Source organism: Lutjanus erythropterus, chromosome 12, assembly GCF_056507025.1.
Source record: "Lutjanus erythropterus isolate fLutEry1 chromosome 12, fLutEry1.hap2, whole genome shotgun sequence".
NCBI lineage: Eukaryota > Metazoa > Chordata > Actinopteri > Lutjaniformes > Lutjanidae > Lutjanus > Lutjanus erythropterus.
In genome coordinates this window covers 6794061-6809396 of record NC_139328.1, presented here as the reverse complement: position 1 = coordinate 6809396, position 15336 = coordinate 6794061, and the positions used below count along the sequence as shown (strand labels likewise).

General features: G+C 39.6%; 1 protein-coding gene across 6 annotated transcripts in view; it reads right to left on the bottom strand.

The window, feature by feature from the left end:
* LOC146317491 (transcription factor E2-alpha-like) overlaps positions 1-15336 on the bottom strand; it is a 32240-nt gene that overhangs the window by 8146 nt on the left and 8758 nt on the right. For 5 of the 6 annotated variants that reach the window (XM_084731424.1, XM_084731427.1, XM_084731426.1 and 2 more), the window contains 10 exons: positions 9159-9232; positions 7613-7688; positions 6870-6910; positions 5863-5998; positions 5400-5449; positions 3445-3544; positions 2227-2363; positions 1940-2090; positions 1771-1829; positions 1579-1657 (listed from right to left, as the gene is read on the bottom strand). In XM_084731424.1, the coding sequence (XP_084587550.1) occupies positions 1579-1657; positions 1771-1829; positions 1940-2090; positions 2227-2363; positions 3445-3544; positions 5400-5449; positions 5863-5998; positions 6870-6910; positions 7613-7688; positions 9159-9232 (903 nt within the window). The remainder of the gene's footprint in view (positions 1-1578; positions 1658-1770; positions 1830-1939; positions 2091-2226; positions 2364-3444; positions 3545-5399; positions 5450-5862; positions 5999-6869; positions 6911-7612; positions 7689-9158; positions 9233-15336) is intronic. The other variant, XM_084731423.1, reaches the window with a different exon arrangement.

Sequence of the window (15336 nt, the reverse complement as noted above, 5' to 3'; positions counted from 1 at the left end):
TCTGCCTCCAAATGCTATATTCCTTTTTTTTTTTGTTGTTTGCCCTCTGTGCTCACAGCGAGATGTGAGTGTGCGGGGTTAGTCAATGAGAAGCACTCCTGGAAATGAGCTTTTCATGTCTTACTCACAAACATACAGAGCAGATGATTGATGCAACTGGGGCTTGAGCTTGGGCCTCCTTTTCCTGTCGTATTCTGTGAGTCATTTTGGTCGAAAGCTGTACAGTGCATGAAGCACGCTCAATCAAAGACACTATAAAGTAAACGCCTACGTTTTCGCTGTTTTGAGCCCAACCGCATGTAGAAGACGTATCTGTACTTTGACAAATTGGAAGTTTTTATTGTTTCCAAAATGTGCGTTTCTCACATTATTGTGTGATGATGATTCAGAACTAAGTGAAAGAAATTGCCTTTTGATTCTACATTTTCAAGATGTGAAACTGAAGTGATGAGGATATGAAACAAATGTGAAACGCTGTAGATAAAAAATATGAACCCGTCATCCATATCATATATATCATATACTAAATATGAATTTAATCCACAATTTTAAAGCAAGGTATTTCCTCATGTAATTCCTTACTAGATTCATGATCATCTCCCCTTTTTTTATTTTCTCTCACCATGTGTCAGCAGCAGTATTTGATGTATGAAGCGTGTGATGAGCTCATTCGTGGACTGGAGTGAAGAGACAAATGGGGAAGTGACCCCACCCTCTTTTTATTTTTACTGTATTTTCCCTTCCTCTCTCATGAGTTATATTTGGATGGTGTGTGTGTGTGTGTGTATATATATGTGAGTGTCTAAAAGATCAAGTGAAGGTTAAGCTGTGGATGTGGTACAATGAGTTAAACAAAATTTATTTCAGTACAAAAAACAAGAAATCTGCATAACATCAACACAAGTACCCCTTGACTCTTGGATAGAGTTCAGTGAAAAGGTGAGACGTTTCTTACAACTAGCTTGCAGCTAAATCAGATGACCTAAATGTCAAGATAGTCCTGTGCGCCAAACTTATCTTCGTTCTATGTTTGTTCAGTGCCAGCACAAGAAAAAGGCCCGACTGAACTCAGTGACACAGGTGAAAAAAAAAAACAATTTGCAAACCAATCAAATTTAGCAAGGGTGACCCTGAACCTGTGAAAGGCTCAGCCATTGTCTTATTGTGGAGACACTTTCTTTGTATCTTAAATCAATTTTAACATTTTGTAACTTGAATTGATGTTTGAAAGTTCAACTGATGACAAGGTAAATACACGCTTGTATACAGCCATTCATCTAATATATTTTAAGTAATATGTTTCACTAACAATATTGATCTATATCATGATGGAATTTGACGGTCAAAATCCTTCAATGCACAAAAATTAAGAATTTTAATATAACATAATATTTTACTTCCACTTTTAACCCAATAGATGGAGCTACACTGTCACCATGCACCACTGAGGCTCAGTCAGAAGATTTTAATCATCCCCTTACACAACAGGAAAGACCCCAACTTGGACAAACAAAACTACAGAACAACCAGTTGACCTTGAAGGCTTGAAGGAAAAAATGACTCGAGCTGTTCCCTCACCTGATACAGCCTGGGGAGAGCCAGAGGGAGTGGACGGGGACGGAGGGAAGGCGTTACTGTTGGGGTCTGAAGGATAGATCTGCACACGGAGGAGTTTTGTTTTTAATTTAAATCAAACACAGCTTAATCCTTTACATGTATTATGTCACAGAAACATGATTTGTAACATTTAGAGTCATGTATTTTACTTACAGATGCCAGGGCTTTTCCAATCTCATCACCTGAACTTTCAGGTACTGCGCCACGATTGGCTTTTGGGGAGGGAAAAAAAAACATTTCAATTAGATCCTATGCTCAAAAACAATTCTGTTATGCTATGATTTTCTTTCACAAAAATAAGAGCACACAATAAAGGGTTTACCCATAATGGTGTCAGTGCCAGCGATGGGGGGTGTGTGGCTGGGGACTCCGAAGCTGCTGGAGCCAGAGTGAAAGCCAGCAGGATGAGCTCCATTCACCTCGCTGCCATGCAGGGGGTAGTTTTGGGGAGACAGGGGCAGCGGCTGCCGTTTCTGGGAAGCAAAGGCAGCCAATGATTTAAATGCACAAACACACAGAAGCCCTCAATGATGCATTAGTCAAAAAGTGTCAAAGACCTCATTATGTCTTCATAGAAAAACAAGTCCAGAGTGTGAAGGCAGAGCTCACCAGTCTGTCTTGGGGGTTGATGGCAGTGAAGGGACCATGCTGGCTCAGATGGGGGGAGTTGCCCAGCATGGCAGAATAACCGGGCTGAACCATCGACCTAGCAGAGCCCCATGGATCGGAGGGCGGGTGGAGGCCTTCTGTCAGGGGGCATCCAGCGGAGGAGGGGGCGAGGGATAACCAGCCACAGGAGATGAGAAGACAATGAAGGCCACATATGAGCCATGTCACATTACTGTGACGACTTCATTCAACTGTGATGCACTATTCAGCACCCAGGCACCACGGGGTGTTCACTGGCATACGGCTACAGCACCTACATCCATCCAGACTTCAATAAGGATATTACTGGGAGCTAATTTCACAACTATACTGACACTAAAAGAATATTCCATGTTAGTCCTGGGCAGTAAAACAATGGTGATATCAAGAGTAGAAAAGTTGTCAACTATCAACTTAATCTGCAACTTTTTTGATAATTGATTAACCGTTTTAGCTCATTTTAAAGAAACATGTCTAAATTCTCTGATTTTAGGGCTTCAGATGTTAATATTCTCTGGTTTCTTTAGTCCTCAATGACAGTAAACTGAATATCTTTGAGTTGTGGACAAAAAAAAGACGTATGAGGTGCAATTAACATTTGTTTCAGCATTTTCTCACATTTTATGGACCAAACAACTAAACGTTGAAAATAAGTAATAAAAAAATTGTTCAATGTTACGGACACACATAACAAATCCATTATATCGCTTGACGACGGAGCGTTCAAAGAGTGACACACAAACACCCAACCTTTTAACAAGTTTGTTGTTCGGCTGCACCATCGACGTGTGACACAACACCAGAAACAGCAAGAGACGCCAGATCACGTCGCCAGTGAAGTATTTGTGCTTTTTTAAGTTTATTGAGTCTATAAATGGTCCTCACTGAAAAAAGAAGTGCTTAAGTTCAAATTAAAGTTGGTCAACTCAATCTTTTTTTCTTTTTGTCTTAAATAAAAAAAGGTAATTAAAATTTTCAATAATTATGAATACTATCTGAACTTAAACATTTTATTGTGATTCATTTTTGCCCTATTCCAGGTCATTATTATCTCTGAAGGTGTGTGAAACATTTAACTGCATTTAACAACCACAAGTTTCTCGATCAGGCTGAACTTTTCAACCCAAGACAAAGAACACAGGCAGGTACCGAAGGCAAATCTTGTTTCAACTCACTGACCTTGCATGTAGAATGGTGGCGGGTAGACGTTTCCTGCCTTGGAGGCCGGGTAGCCGGCATTGTCCCTGTTAAAATCCTCTCCTGAGGCTGTTGCATAAACCTAAAGAGGACAAAAGGAGTGAAATGTTGGTGCTCCTAAACGTCCTCACAAATCACTACAATACTGTAAACAAACTATATGGCAGACCTATTCAACTGGGGGCCCCTTAATCATTCATAAATATAGTGCAAATAAATAATTTCTTCAAATGATAGAGAGGCTAGTTAGCCATTTATTGGTTATGTCTGTTGTTAAGCAGAGAGACATTTTATTAAATTTATTATTATTATATTATTAAAAAAAGTTTTCCCTCAGACTGAGTCAAACTAGGTGAAAAAAGATGTTAAATGCAACACTGTCTTTATTAAAACAACAAGCTAATTAAAATCCAGGATTATAAAGGCACATTTTTTCTGTTTAAGTGAAGAAAAATAATATGCATTGTCTTACACATTTAAATTCCTAACTTTACAGGTCACACAGACATAGGAAATGTAAATAACCGTCCCCCTAACTCTTTAATTTGTTCAAATCTGGCCCTTATTGAATAGGTTTGCTATATGGTGTATGTAACTTGTTGCATGAATGACACACAGCACAGACACATGACAGTTTCATTTTGACATTCTCAAAAGAAAGTTTCCTGAAAGCTTCCTTGTGCTTAGCTAGAAGGGTGACCACAAATTCATTTTCCTATAACTTAATATTATAATCTGAATAAAATTTTCAAATAAAACAAATGAGATTTATGCACCAAATACCTGATTTAACACAGCTCTTAAAAGTATGTGTTCCTTCCAAGGCTAGAATCTATTTTTACAATGCGGTTTTACAACTTAATTCAATAAACAGGCTGTTGCAAGATTTCTGCAGGCTGGAGCACAGAGCATAATGTATTGAATGTGCAATGTCAGTGATTTTATTGCTCTTCCATCTCTGTAGGGCTTTTACATATCACCCTTTTAAACAGAAACACACTGAGAGTGGTTTACAGATACATAATTCACACTCTTTACCACAGCAAGATGTGGCCACACAATGGCAGATGCAGTTGGATTTGGTGCACGGTATCATGGGTATAAAAGAAACCCATGTTCTGAACCAGCCTATCACTCTCAATCAAGACTATTCTAGACGAAAAAGCAAGTATCAAACTGTGTCTGCAGAACTCAAATCCAAACGGACTGAAGTTTTCTTCTGTAATTTGATTAAACAGAGAGAAAAAGGAGAGGGAAAAAAGAGGGGAGAGGAGAAGAGGGAACGGAGAGATGCACTCCTAATTACTGAACCATCTGCCGAATCCTGGACGGCAGCCAACTCCACTGGCAGCTGGGATAGAGGGATGGGGGAGGGAGAAAGAGAGAGAAAGGGGAGGGAGGCGGCGGGAAGGAGAGGGAGGAGGAGGAGGAGGCGGGTGGGTGTCGGGTAGAGAGGAGAGGAGGAGGGGGGGGGAAGAAACAGAGAAGAGGAGGAAATAGGGTGCCCAGAGAGCGGAGAGTGGGAGGGAAAAAAATGAGGTGGAGTAAGAACCATCAAACCCCAGTATGAATTCCCTCCAGTGATCTAACGAGTATACTTGGCAGAGGGGAAGAAATGTGGCCATAAAGTAAAGGGCCCACAAATACAACACACTATAAATACATGCTGCAAATGAGTGACTGGGTGAATGAGTGGCTTTTTTCCCCCCTCTTTCCATTTTTTTTTTTTTACTTCGGTGGTGCAGATACACAGCTGTAAGAGCTGGATGTCCTGTATTGCAGCTATTCTGCTGCTTTGCGAGCCAAGGGGAGGCTTAAGATGCCAAATGGAATGTGAAAACGGGGCGTAAAACACAAAAACATGGGCTCCCATGGACTGACTGCCAGGGCTGAGATACAGTTCAGGTTTTGCAACGTTTCTGGATGCTAACACTCACCGAGGAGGGCAGGCCAGGGGGCACCTTCCTGATCTTTTTTGGCTGCGACTCTGAGGGGAGGAAGGAGAGGAGTGAAATCACATAAGCATGCTAACACACACACACAAGATCTTAACTTATTGCAGAACACAACCAACCAATGAAGGGATTCATTTATGCAGCCCCATTCCTTCTGAAGTCCTGCTGAACCGATCTATCCATCTGTCTTGTGACGACTCATTAATGTCTAATCAAAAGGTATTTTAGTCTGACTTTTCTCATTGAGCTCTCGTGGTGGATTCACTCTCTTAAAATAAGCAGAAGTGAAATTTCTCAAACACTTTTTAAAACCTCAGCAGGAGAAGTGATGATACACACAGACCTAAATATAAATCAGAACAAAGAGAATGTTTTTTGAACCGGAATTTCTGACGACTGTGACTCTGTTCAGCACTGTGCTTGAAATAATCCTTGACAATCTTACCAATTGGGTCCTGTGAGGGTCTCCTGCGATGGTTGCTTCCATCATAAGAAGAGTAAAACTGGGAGTTGGACTTCAGGCCAGACGGGGAGAGGGCATTGGGACTGGGCATGGGTATCTCACTGGGCATGAAGCCCTGCTATAGAAATTATAAAAGAAAGTACAAGCTCGTGTAATGGAAAAAGACACAGAAGTAATTATTCAGCACATTTCAACAAGTTTAATTTAAGACTTTTTAAGACCATTATAGATGCAATTTAAGACCCATTTCATATGCTTGCTGGCAAAAGAAATACTAAGGATATGAAGGAAAATCTGAGTCCCAGAATTACTTGCTAAGGTATATAAATTTAGTCACATTCAGCGTGGGGGTCAGACTTTGGTAATGCTTCCAGTATGAATACAGAACTATACTGGGTGATGGCAGGAGTTTGCTGGTGGATTGTTACAGTGGATTTATGGTTCTCTGACAGTTTATGGTTCTCATGTGACTCTAAAGCCTTCGTGTCATAAGTTCCTAATTTGAGTTTTCTTGTACAAGGTTCAGCGGCTTTCAAATTTGTTATTTTCAACCATTAACCAAAAATAAGGATGCTAATTTAAGTTAGCGGGTTAAAAGGAATTCCCATTATGTGTTAGCATCAATCTAATGGACTTGGAATAGTTATTTATTTATATATTAAAAAAAAAATCAATGCAGTAATCAAAAAATCATCTCAGGAATTGGAAAAAATCAATCACAATACTTAAGAGAATAATTTTTTTCCTTCCACCCCTAAAAAGTGGTGCTAACTTCATAATCCATTCAACTTTTAAGACCTGTCAAAATTGTAATAAAGACATTTCAAGACATGTTAAGGCCTAAATTTCAGTTTATTAGATTTTAGACTTTTAAAGGACCTATGGAAACATAAGAAAAAGAGAAGTGACTGAGGAGAACATTTTCTTCAAAAGAGCTTGAGGAGAGAAAGAGTGATACAGTAGAGGACTTTGCTTTCTGACAGATTTACCTGTGTTGCAAATGATGAGTATGGCCCTCGCTCAGCCTTCCCTGTGAGAAGAAAGGAATATAAAATCAGGTCATGATCGTGAAAATTGGGCTGTTATGTCAATATTAAATCACAATCTGGCCATTCCCCCTTCTCCATTTGGGTGCCTCCCATCTGCTGTGTGAGTGTATATGATGATGTGTGGTATTTATGGCTGTGGACAGCAAAACAACAACAAATTGGCCCATTATAAATGGTTCAGGGGCAATTGTGCCCAACCTCTGTCCCCTCCCCTGACAGTTAAACAGAGGAGAGCTATAGGCTACCGTAGTCCCGAGGGAGAGCCTTGTTTGTGCATGGGCGCCCTTTACATCCCCCCAACCCCCTCCTGCCCTGAACACACACACACACTACAACACACGAACAAACCCCTCCTCCACATCCTCCCCGATTACCCTGCTCCTCTCATCCATTGCCACCTAAGCATAAATATGGTTTGCCCTAAAGTGGCACATTAGGGTCTAACATGCGAACGGTTGCTCTCTCAAACAAACAGCTCATTCTTTTGGTTTGGTCACACAGGATCATTCATAAAAAAACAACTTGTGTATTTCAATCGGTACATTCTTCTGTACAAGGCCCTATTATTAGAAATGCTGGCTCCAAAGTTTCCTGGTTCTCTTTGATTTAAAAAAAAAAAAAAGACCATGTGAAAGTTGTGTTTGCTATACTTCGACAGCTTAGTTCAATTTAAACCTTCTCACCAACAATCCCTGGTCCAAACATGGGGGCCGGGGCGATGCCCTCCTGCTCGCTGTACAGACCTTCTTCTCCATAACCCTGAGGGAAACACAGCACAGGCATTAGGGATAGAAAACCACTAAATTAAAATAAATAAAGCCTTTTATTAAAACACAACAGTGGATATGGGATTGCATTAAGGTGTACAAACGAAGCAAATAAATTAGTCTGCGCCATCCATAATGTCTAATCATCTCACACTGCCTCTGATACCCACCCTGTTCTAGATATCTGGGAAGAAATATGGTCTGGTTATTTGTAGGGATGGGTCATGATTTTCAAATTTTCTTTTTTTCTTTTTTTTTTCATAAAAAGTCCAATTGTGTAGGCAACCGTTGTCTTGTCTTAAAAATATATTTTCCCTTGTTTTTCTTGGCACCTTGCAGTAACCAGAGGTGGGAAGTAACATATAAGTACAAATACTTGTTACTGTGAGCGCTTAAGAGTTTTCAGGTATCTGTACTTTACTTCAGTTTTTATTTTTTGCTTAGGCCTGCTTTAACACAAATATCTGTATTTTCAACTCTTTACATTTTCAAAACAGATTTGTTACTTTATGCATTTGAGGATAATTAATGATCATTTTTATTTGGCATCATGTTGACCAATTTCAACCTAAACGCATGGGACAATATAGGGACACAGAAGGAACGATTCCTTGTTGTATCCATCAGTGTATATCAAGCACAACTACCTTCAACAAATGGTCAAATAGTTCCAAGTGATTTAATAGCATTTTTGCTTGAAATGTCCATCCCTAGTAACGTGAGTTGGTTTAACCCCTCTAAATTGATGGTAATCTTTTTGATATTAGTAAGAATCTGGACAGAAACACGACTTTTTGAGCTGAACAAGTGGACTCAAGATACGCAGTTGGATACAAACCAAGTATCTATGAGATTAATGAGACAGACTAATGTTTGTGATGTGCACGGCTCCCTCTGGAAAGACAGTCTTCATTATACTGTGTAATGTGTGACACTGCCATTAATTTATCTTTCAGTGTGAATACGTTCATGCTGTTGTTCATAGATCACGTGTAAAATGTCTCCTTATGTGTCCTATCCATCTTGTTTTCTAGTAAACTCCTACAGTCTGAACCTCGTTTTAGCCGTGTATTCACCTATGACTAACGCGGCACAAAAATAAAATCATGTTGCAACTACTGTGACAGATTTTGTGACATGAGTCACGGATTGCGTAACGATCATTTCTGCATCACAATTTTCGATTTTAAATATTAAAATCATGATGATGTGGCATTTGTTAAAGTCTCTACCCAACAAACATGTTTTCTTTTCATCTGAGGAACAAGAGTTTTAGGCCAGGGCATCTCTGCAGCACTGCAGTATTTAATTATAATGCTGTTCTGTCACACATTTTTCTTTTATCAAAACAAATGCAAGTAAGGTAATGCCATGACTTGTGTAGTGTCACCAGTCAAATGCAGGTTGAAACATTATCATCCCATACCATTCACTGTGTCACTTAAGTGAAGATAAAACGTACCCTTCCCTGGTTGAATGATGGACTGTTCTGTTGTCCCGGCCCCCAGGGACTGGACCCGCTTCTCTCATCTATACCTGCAAGACAAAGAACGGGGTTAGGCCTGTTAACCACTAAAAAGTCAGACACGTTCTTAACGGGGATTTGCACTTTAGGATTTGCAAAACTAAGTCTAACTTCAGAGAATGACGAAGTTGACCTGCTTTGATACAGGTTTCTGAGGCTGCTCAAAGTAACCTCCATTGAAGAGCTTCACTTCACAGCTCACACAGAGACAGCATAGTGACAGCGCTGTCACATAGCGTGGATATGAGCTGTAGGAAGTTTGAATAATTAACACCCAGTATGAGGCTCCCAGAATCATCCTCGACATTCTTCATTCTCCCACTCCACTCCTTTACATTTTCCATGGCAACAGTCATTCATGCCCTATCCGTTCTCTCACATTTGGCCTACACCTTCGCCTTAACACAGACGCAAGGTCTCAATCTTACACAGTTGACACGCGTTATCCAAGGCCAGAGCGTGGCAGCTTTCAGAGAGGTGAACGTGTTTGAAAGGAGTGATTTTAAAGATTGGTGAAGCAGAAATTCCTGCCCGTCCCCTTTTCTCTCAATCTCCTCTCGTACTGCAACACAGCATCTCTGGGGGAAAGCTGAAGCTTAATTGTGTACTGATTTGCATAATTGTGCATATTAATGAAGCTAGGCTCTATGAATATTCATATTTTTGTTTTGTTGTCTAATTAAAAAGCGGAGAGGGGCGAGGGAAGGGGGGGGGTAGAGGCGGGCTAGAATCATGACAGGATCAGCAGTAGAACAGAATGATGGGTCCACAGCGCTGAGAGCTGCTAGATTGCCGTGACAACTGTGATCTATACGCACGACACCAGCAGAATAAGAGATGAAGGAGACAATGTCTTGTCCCCTCTCTATGGCTGACTGTCACTCTCCACGTCAATCAAAGATGATAAAGAAAATGCATGAACCGTTCGTTTCCGCTGTAAGTCGTCAGCACAGAAGCTCCAGACAAGACAAGACTTCAATTCAATATTCTCTGTTCCTGACTGCCTAAATGCAAAATGAAAAAGTTAATAATAAACTGTATATTCATGGGGTCTATTTTACTTCATCTGCTATTCATACTTAATTTAAATAAGCCAGTTACCGTGTCAAACAAACTGCTGCACCATCAGTCAGGGTTTTTTTTTTTCCACTTCCAACTATCAAATAACAACAAAGACTACAGTTAACTGTCATGTTTAATCTACCTCTATAAAATGTCAGGAAATAGTCCATCCCTCCCAGTTTAATATGATATTAAACTGAAAAAAGCAGGAAATTTCCATATACCAGGGGCTGAAAACAGCATTTCCTGCCATTTTTGCATTAAAAATATTACTTTAACGTAGTTTGTTTCTTTTTTAAATCAATTTAATGACTGCCATGGCATTTTATTTGCCCCATGCAAGCAGACAACCCTTATTGTTAAGCTCTGATCAGTGCAGTACAATTTAAGTTTACAGACAAGTGGAACAAGCTTTAATTTTGGGGACTACTGTAACAAAGTGGTCACATTTCATCTGCCACACACCGACATTATTATCATGTATTCAGAACCATGTAGCATATCAGAACAGTCAGATTCGAAGCTAATTAGCGAGACACAAACATGTGGCATTTTCCGCCTCTTTAGCAGGACTGAGGATGAAGAAGGAAAAATGTGAACTGCCACCATTCACGCCACAAACAGCAGGATGTATATAGCACTAAACGAACTCCACAACCCCACTGGTAAAATAATACTTTGTTCAAGGCACTCAACTGTAGGGTTAACAGGTGTTGTGTACGAAACGGTAAACAAATTTAATGGAATCAATGGATTGTGTGGAGGAAATAATGGGAGAATTAACATGAATATTCACACCTGAAGAAATGTAATTATGGGATTAATGTTTAAGACATGGGAGAGTGGACATAAGATGAACTGAGAGCCATTAAAGAGTCATCTAAACTAATGTAAATTAACCCACATATTCTAATTAACTGATCTGATGATAAGCAGATGAGCAAAACTAAGCTGATTTTGATCTGCTTCCATGAATCCTGACAAGTCTATCAAATGAAGACAGTAAAAAACACTTGGTAGATTATACAGGTGTTTCTATTATTCTGGTCTCTGTACTGTGTATTTTCTAATGTCTTGGATTAACCGATTCCCTCTACACACCAATCTATTGTGGCTTCAAACACAGGAGTAAAACAATAGAAAACTTACACACATACAGTATATGTGTATGAATATAATAGATATGGATCATCCCGACATACTAAGTGTAATCCACTATATACACTACAGTGTTATAATGTAGGTTTATATGTTACGTGCCACAATATGAATAATTTGCTCCAGTTTCAATGGGACATCACTTCAGTGTTGTCATCTTAGCGATTGTGTTGTTTTGGTGACTTTTAAGCCTCCTTTATGGGCTTTACGTTGACCTTTTTTGCGCATATAACTGGTGCTACAGAGGTTTAAAGTTTTGTAGTACAGGCCACAAAATTACAGCATAAACATCAAAATGTCTGTCACCCTCTCCAAAAAAACACCACAAGTAGTGCAGTTCAACTTGCCTCATGCTCACCTCTCTTTTTTCCCCCCACACAACCACACACACTTACACCTCTCTTACTGCAAACACTCCAGCTTGCCCCGCTGTGCCTCTTTCTGTTTCTCTCTCCTCCTGTACAGTGTGTATATGATCTGTTGACTCTGCTGGTCATCAGTATGTTTCATAAAGTTGCCAAAAAATACGATGCGCATTTTCATGGGGTCTTCACAGCGGGTGAGCTGTGTGAGGAGGAGGCTTGTTGTTAATGATGTAGCCTATCTAACCAGTTGAACCCAACGTGGTGCAGAATGACATCGGCACCAATCACATGCACAGGGCTACAACTAACTAACTGATTAATCTGCAAATTATTTTCCAAATTAACTGTTTAGTTTTCAAAATGACAAAAACTGTGAAAATCACTCCCAGAGCCTAAAGTGACGTCTTCAAATTGCTTCTTTTGTCCAACCAAAAACTCAAAGACTCATCATTCACTACCATAAATGACAAGAAAAAGCAGCAAATCCACACATTTTAGATGCCAGAACCAGCAAATGTTTGACATTTCGGCTTGAAAAATGACTGAGATGATGAATCGATTATCAAAATAGAAGGCAACTAATTTTCTTTTGATCGACTAATTGTTACATTTGTACAAATTCACTTACAAGATTTTTACAAAACGGCAAGGCTGTAATAATAAAGAGAAGATGCTCTCTCTCTGCGTTTCTCTGCAGAGCTTGTGTGATTGTCAGTAACTATTACTGGCTTCTCACATAGCAGAACAAACAGATAGAGGAGGGGTTGAGTGAGGGCAGACTATCCACTAGTTAATCGATTGCAGATGCATCATCCTCTCAGATGGATTAAAAAAAAAAAGAATAAAAAATGTTAAAATGGGTCACCACATATAGTTGGGCAACCATTTATATACCTGGACGGCCCGCCCTAGTAAAGTTAAGTAACGTCTGGGAGATGCACATCGATTCACCTCACTCACAAACAAGCAGCTGTCTCACACACGCTGCAAAGGTGTATAAAACGGGTGCTACGGTGGTAATTTCAAACGTCGCACAATCTGTTTTTTTCTTGACATGTGTGACATACATGTCGCACTTTACAGTCCTGCTTTCGTGTCTTCATTTCACATTGATTAGTAGAGAGGAGACATTTCAGTTGACGGCGCATTAGCAAGATTGAAAGAGATAACAAACTGCCTGCAACGTATTCATGTGAGAGCATATGTGAAAATGGCCTAGTTCACTTGTTTTGGTAACTGAGTCAAACTTATCAATGTGGCACGACTGATTTTTTCCTCTGAATTCCAACATGTCTCCGTTTTTCGAGCCTTCCGTGTGTGTGATCCTTGTTGTGGTTTTTAAGAGTCATCATCTTTAAACATAAAACAGACCACAGAATGTGACCCTTTTTTCCAATACAAGAACAATGGTGTTTTTCTTGTGACCAGCTTTTTAATTTAATTTCCCCACGTAGTTTGGTGATGGTACAGGAAAACAACACAGAAGAAAGCACTTACGAGACAAAGATCACAGACTCTGCGTATAATCCCATTAATAATGCAGACTAGATCTATCAACATCTCCGTCTTTGGTCTTTAAAATATCCTTTTTCTTATCCCTCTCTATTCCTACCTATGATGAAAGCAATATCGAATTATTCATGAAACATGTTTGAAACACATGATTTTCATGTTCTCAGGGGTTTGACACGTTTGTTTTCTTTTCTTGTTTGTTTCCCTGAGTCAGACTAATATTGTTCTTGCTATTGTTTTTCCTTTGAAGCTTTTTCAGTTTATAATATGTTGCTTTTTCTTTCATCACCAAGGTTTCTGCAGGTCCTTAAAAAGTCAAAATCCAATAATCTGAATTATAGGCCTTAAAATGTCTTAAATACAATCTTGGCAGGTCTTAAAAATGGCTGGATCATGAAGTTAACAATTCATTAACTTCAGCCTTGCATGTGGAAGTGTGAAAAGATCTTACATTGTGCTATTTCAATTGGCAGATTATATTAAAAGTAATAAGAGATTGATTAACACACTTTTTTTCCCAATAAGGGCATGAAATGGGTCTTAAATTTAATTCTTAATGGTCTTAAAAAGCATTGACTTTAACTTGTTGAAAGCTGCAGAAACCCTGATAACATTACTCCTTTGTGTTATTCACATGCTTTTAGTTTTTGTCTCAGCCTCCTTGGCCTGTGTGCACTTCATAATGTGGTGTTACGCAGTTCTGGCGAGAACCTGGGAGAACTTGAACAGATACAACAGATCGCACTGTTGTCGCAGCAAGAATCAGTATGTATGAATGAGATTTCTTATGAAATTAAATCATCTTTTTAATGACAAAATAATGTGAATCCTGTGTCATTTCTACAGATTCCCATTAGCACTGAAGTGCTAACCAAGTGGAAACCATGAGTAGTGCATACTCAGACAGACTCGCAGGACTAGAAAAAGAAAAATGAAGAAAAGGGTGAGTAACATCAGACAAATTCTCTGGTGAACCCCAATGCACTTCTCCTCCCAGCATGCAACGCCCCTTTAAGCATGGCTAGTCTATAATTACACAGGAAGAGATACTGGGAACAGACAGCCAGCCTGAGTCATAGGCTTCATGAGCAAAACTCCAGCACATACATTGACCAAACTTGCAGACATGTCTTGGTTTTTACAGGCACACTGCCCCAGGCACCTATAACTGAGTGTGTGCCGTTTTGTCTACACACACCTTCTTCCTTCCCTTGGCAAAGTGAGTCACACAGACACAAAGCATGATGTCAGATCAAATCTCAAGAGAGTGAACACTGTTAATGAAATACTGAACAATGTACAATAACACCGGCCGGGCTGTTTTAACCTGTGAGTCACCAGAGACTTCTCATACACAAGTGCGCTCTTAACCACCAACATATACAGCTTTGAATGCCCCAGTCGTGACCCCGAGTGAAATTAAAAACAGTATATTTCAATAGCAATATGTGTCAGGAATTCAAATAGTAAACAGCAAATCTACTTGTGTCTTTAACATCTTTCAGTCTTTGTAATTTACCAACACACATCTGATTGAAAATGAAACATTTCATGCAAATATTACACCCATGTCCTTCTGCATTTCAGCCCGTACCAAACTTTAAAAATACATTTCTAGAGTCTCAGTTTCCAGACACCAAAAAATGAAAGTGCACTGAAAATTACTTTAACTGACTAGTGAAAGGGACTGAACAGGCACATAAGACCAGAGCAGAGATATTACCATCACTGAAGGCTCTAAAAGGGAGGTTCCACATACCCGCACATGTTAAACCTCCACACATCCCAAACCTTAACCATACTGGGGAAAAAAAGGCATCTAACCGACTCTATAAGGAAAACACGTGGCAGCTGCTCCACAAAAAGCAGGAACACAGTTTGACCAAGTCAGGTTTTTTGGAACTAATCATGTGACAGCAAAGATTTAAGTAACCAGAAAAACAGAAAGAATTTACAGGGTCAACTTCACTACAAACAGACAGATGTGAATCATGGTGGAGGTGACTTTTTAACTCTGT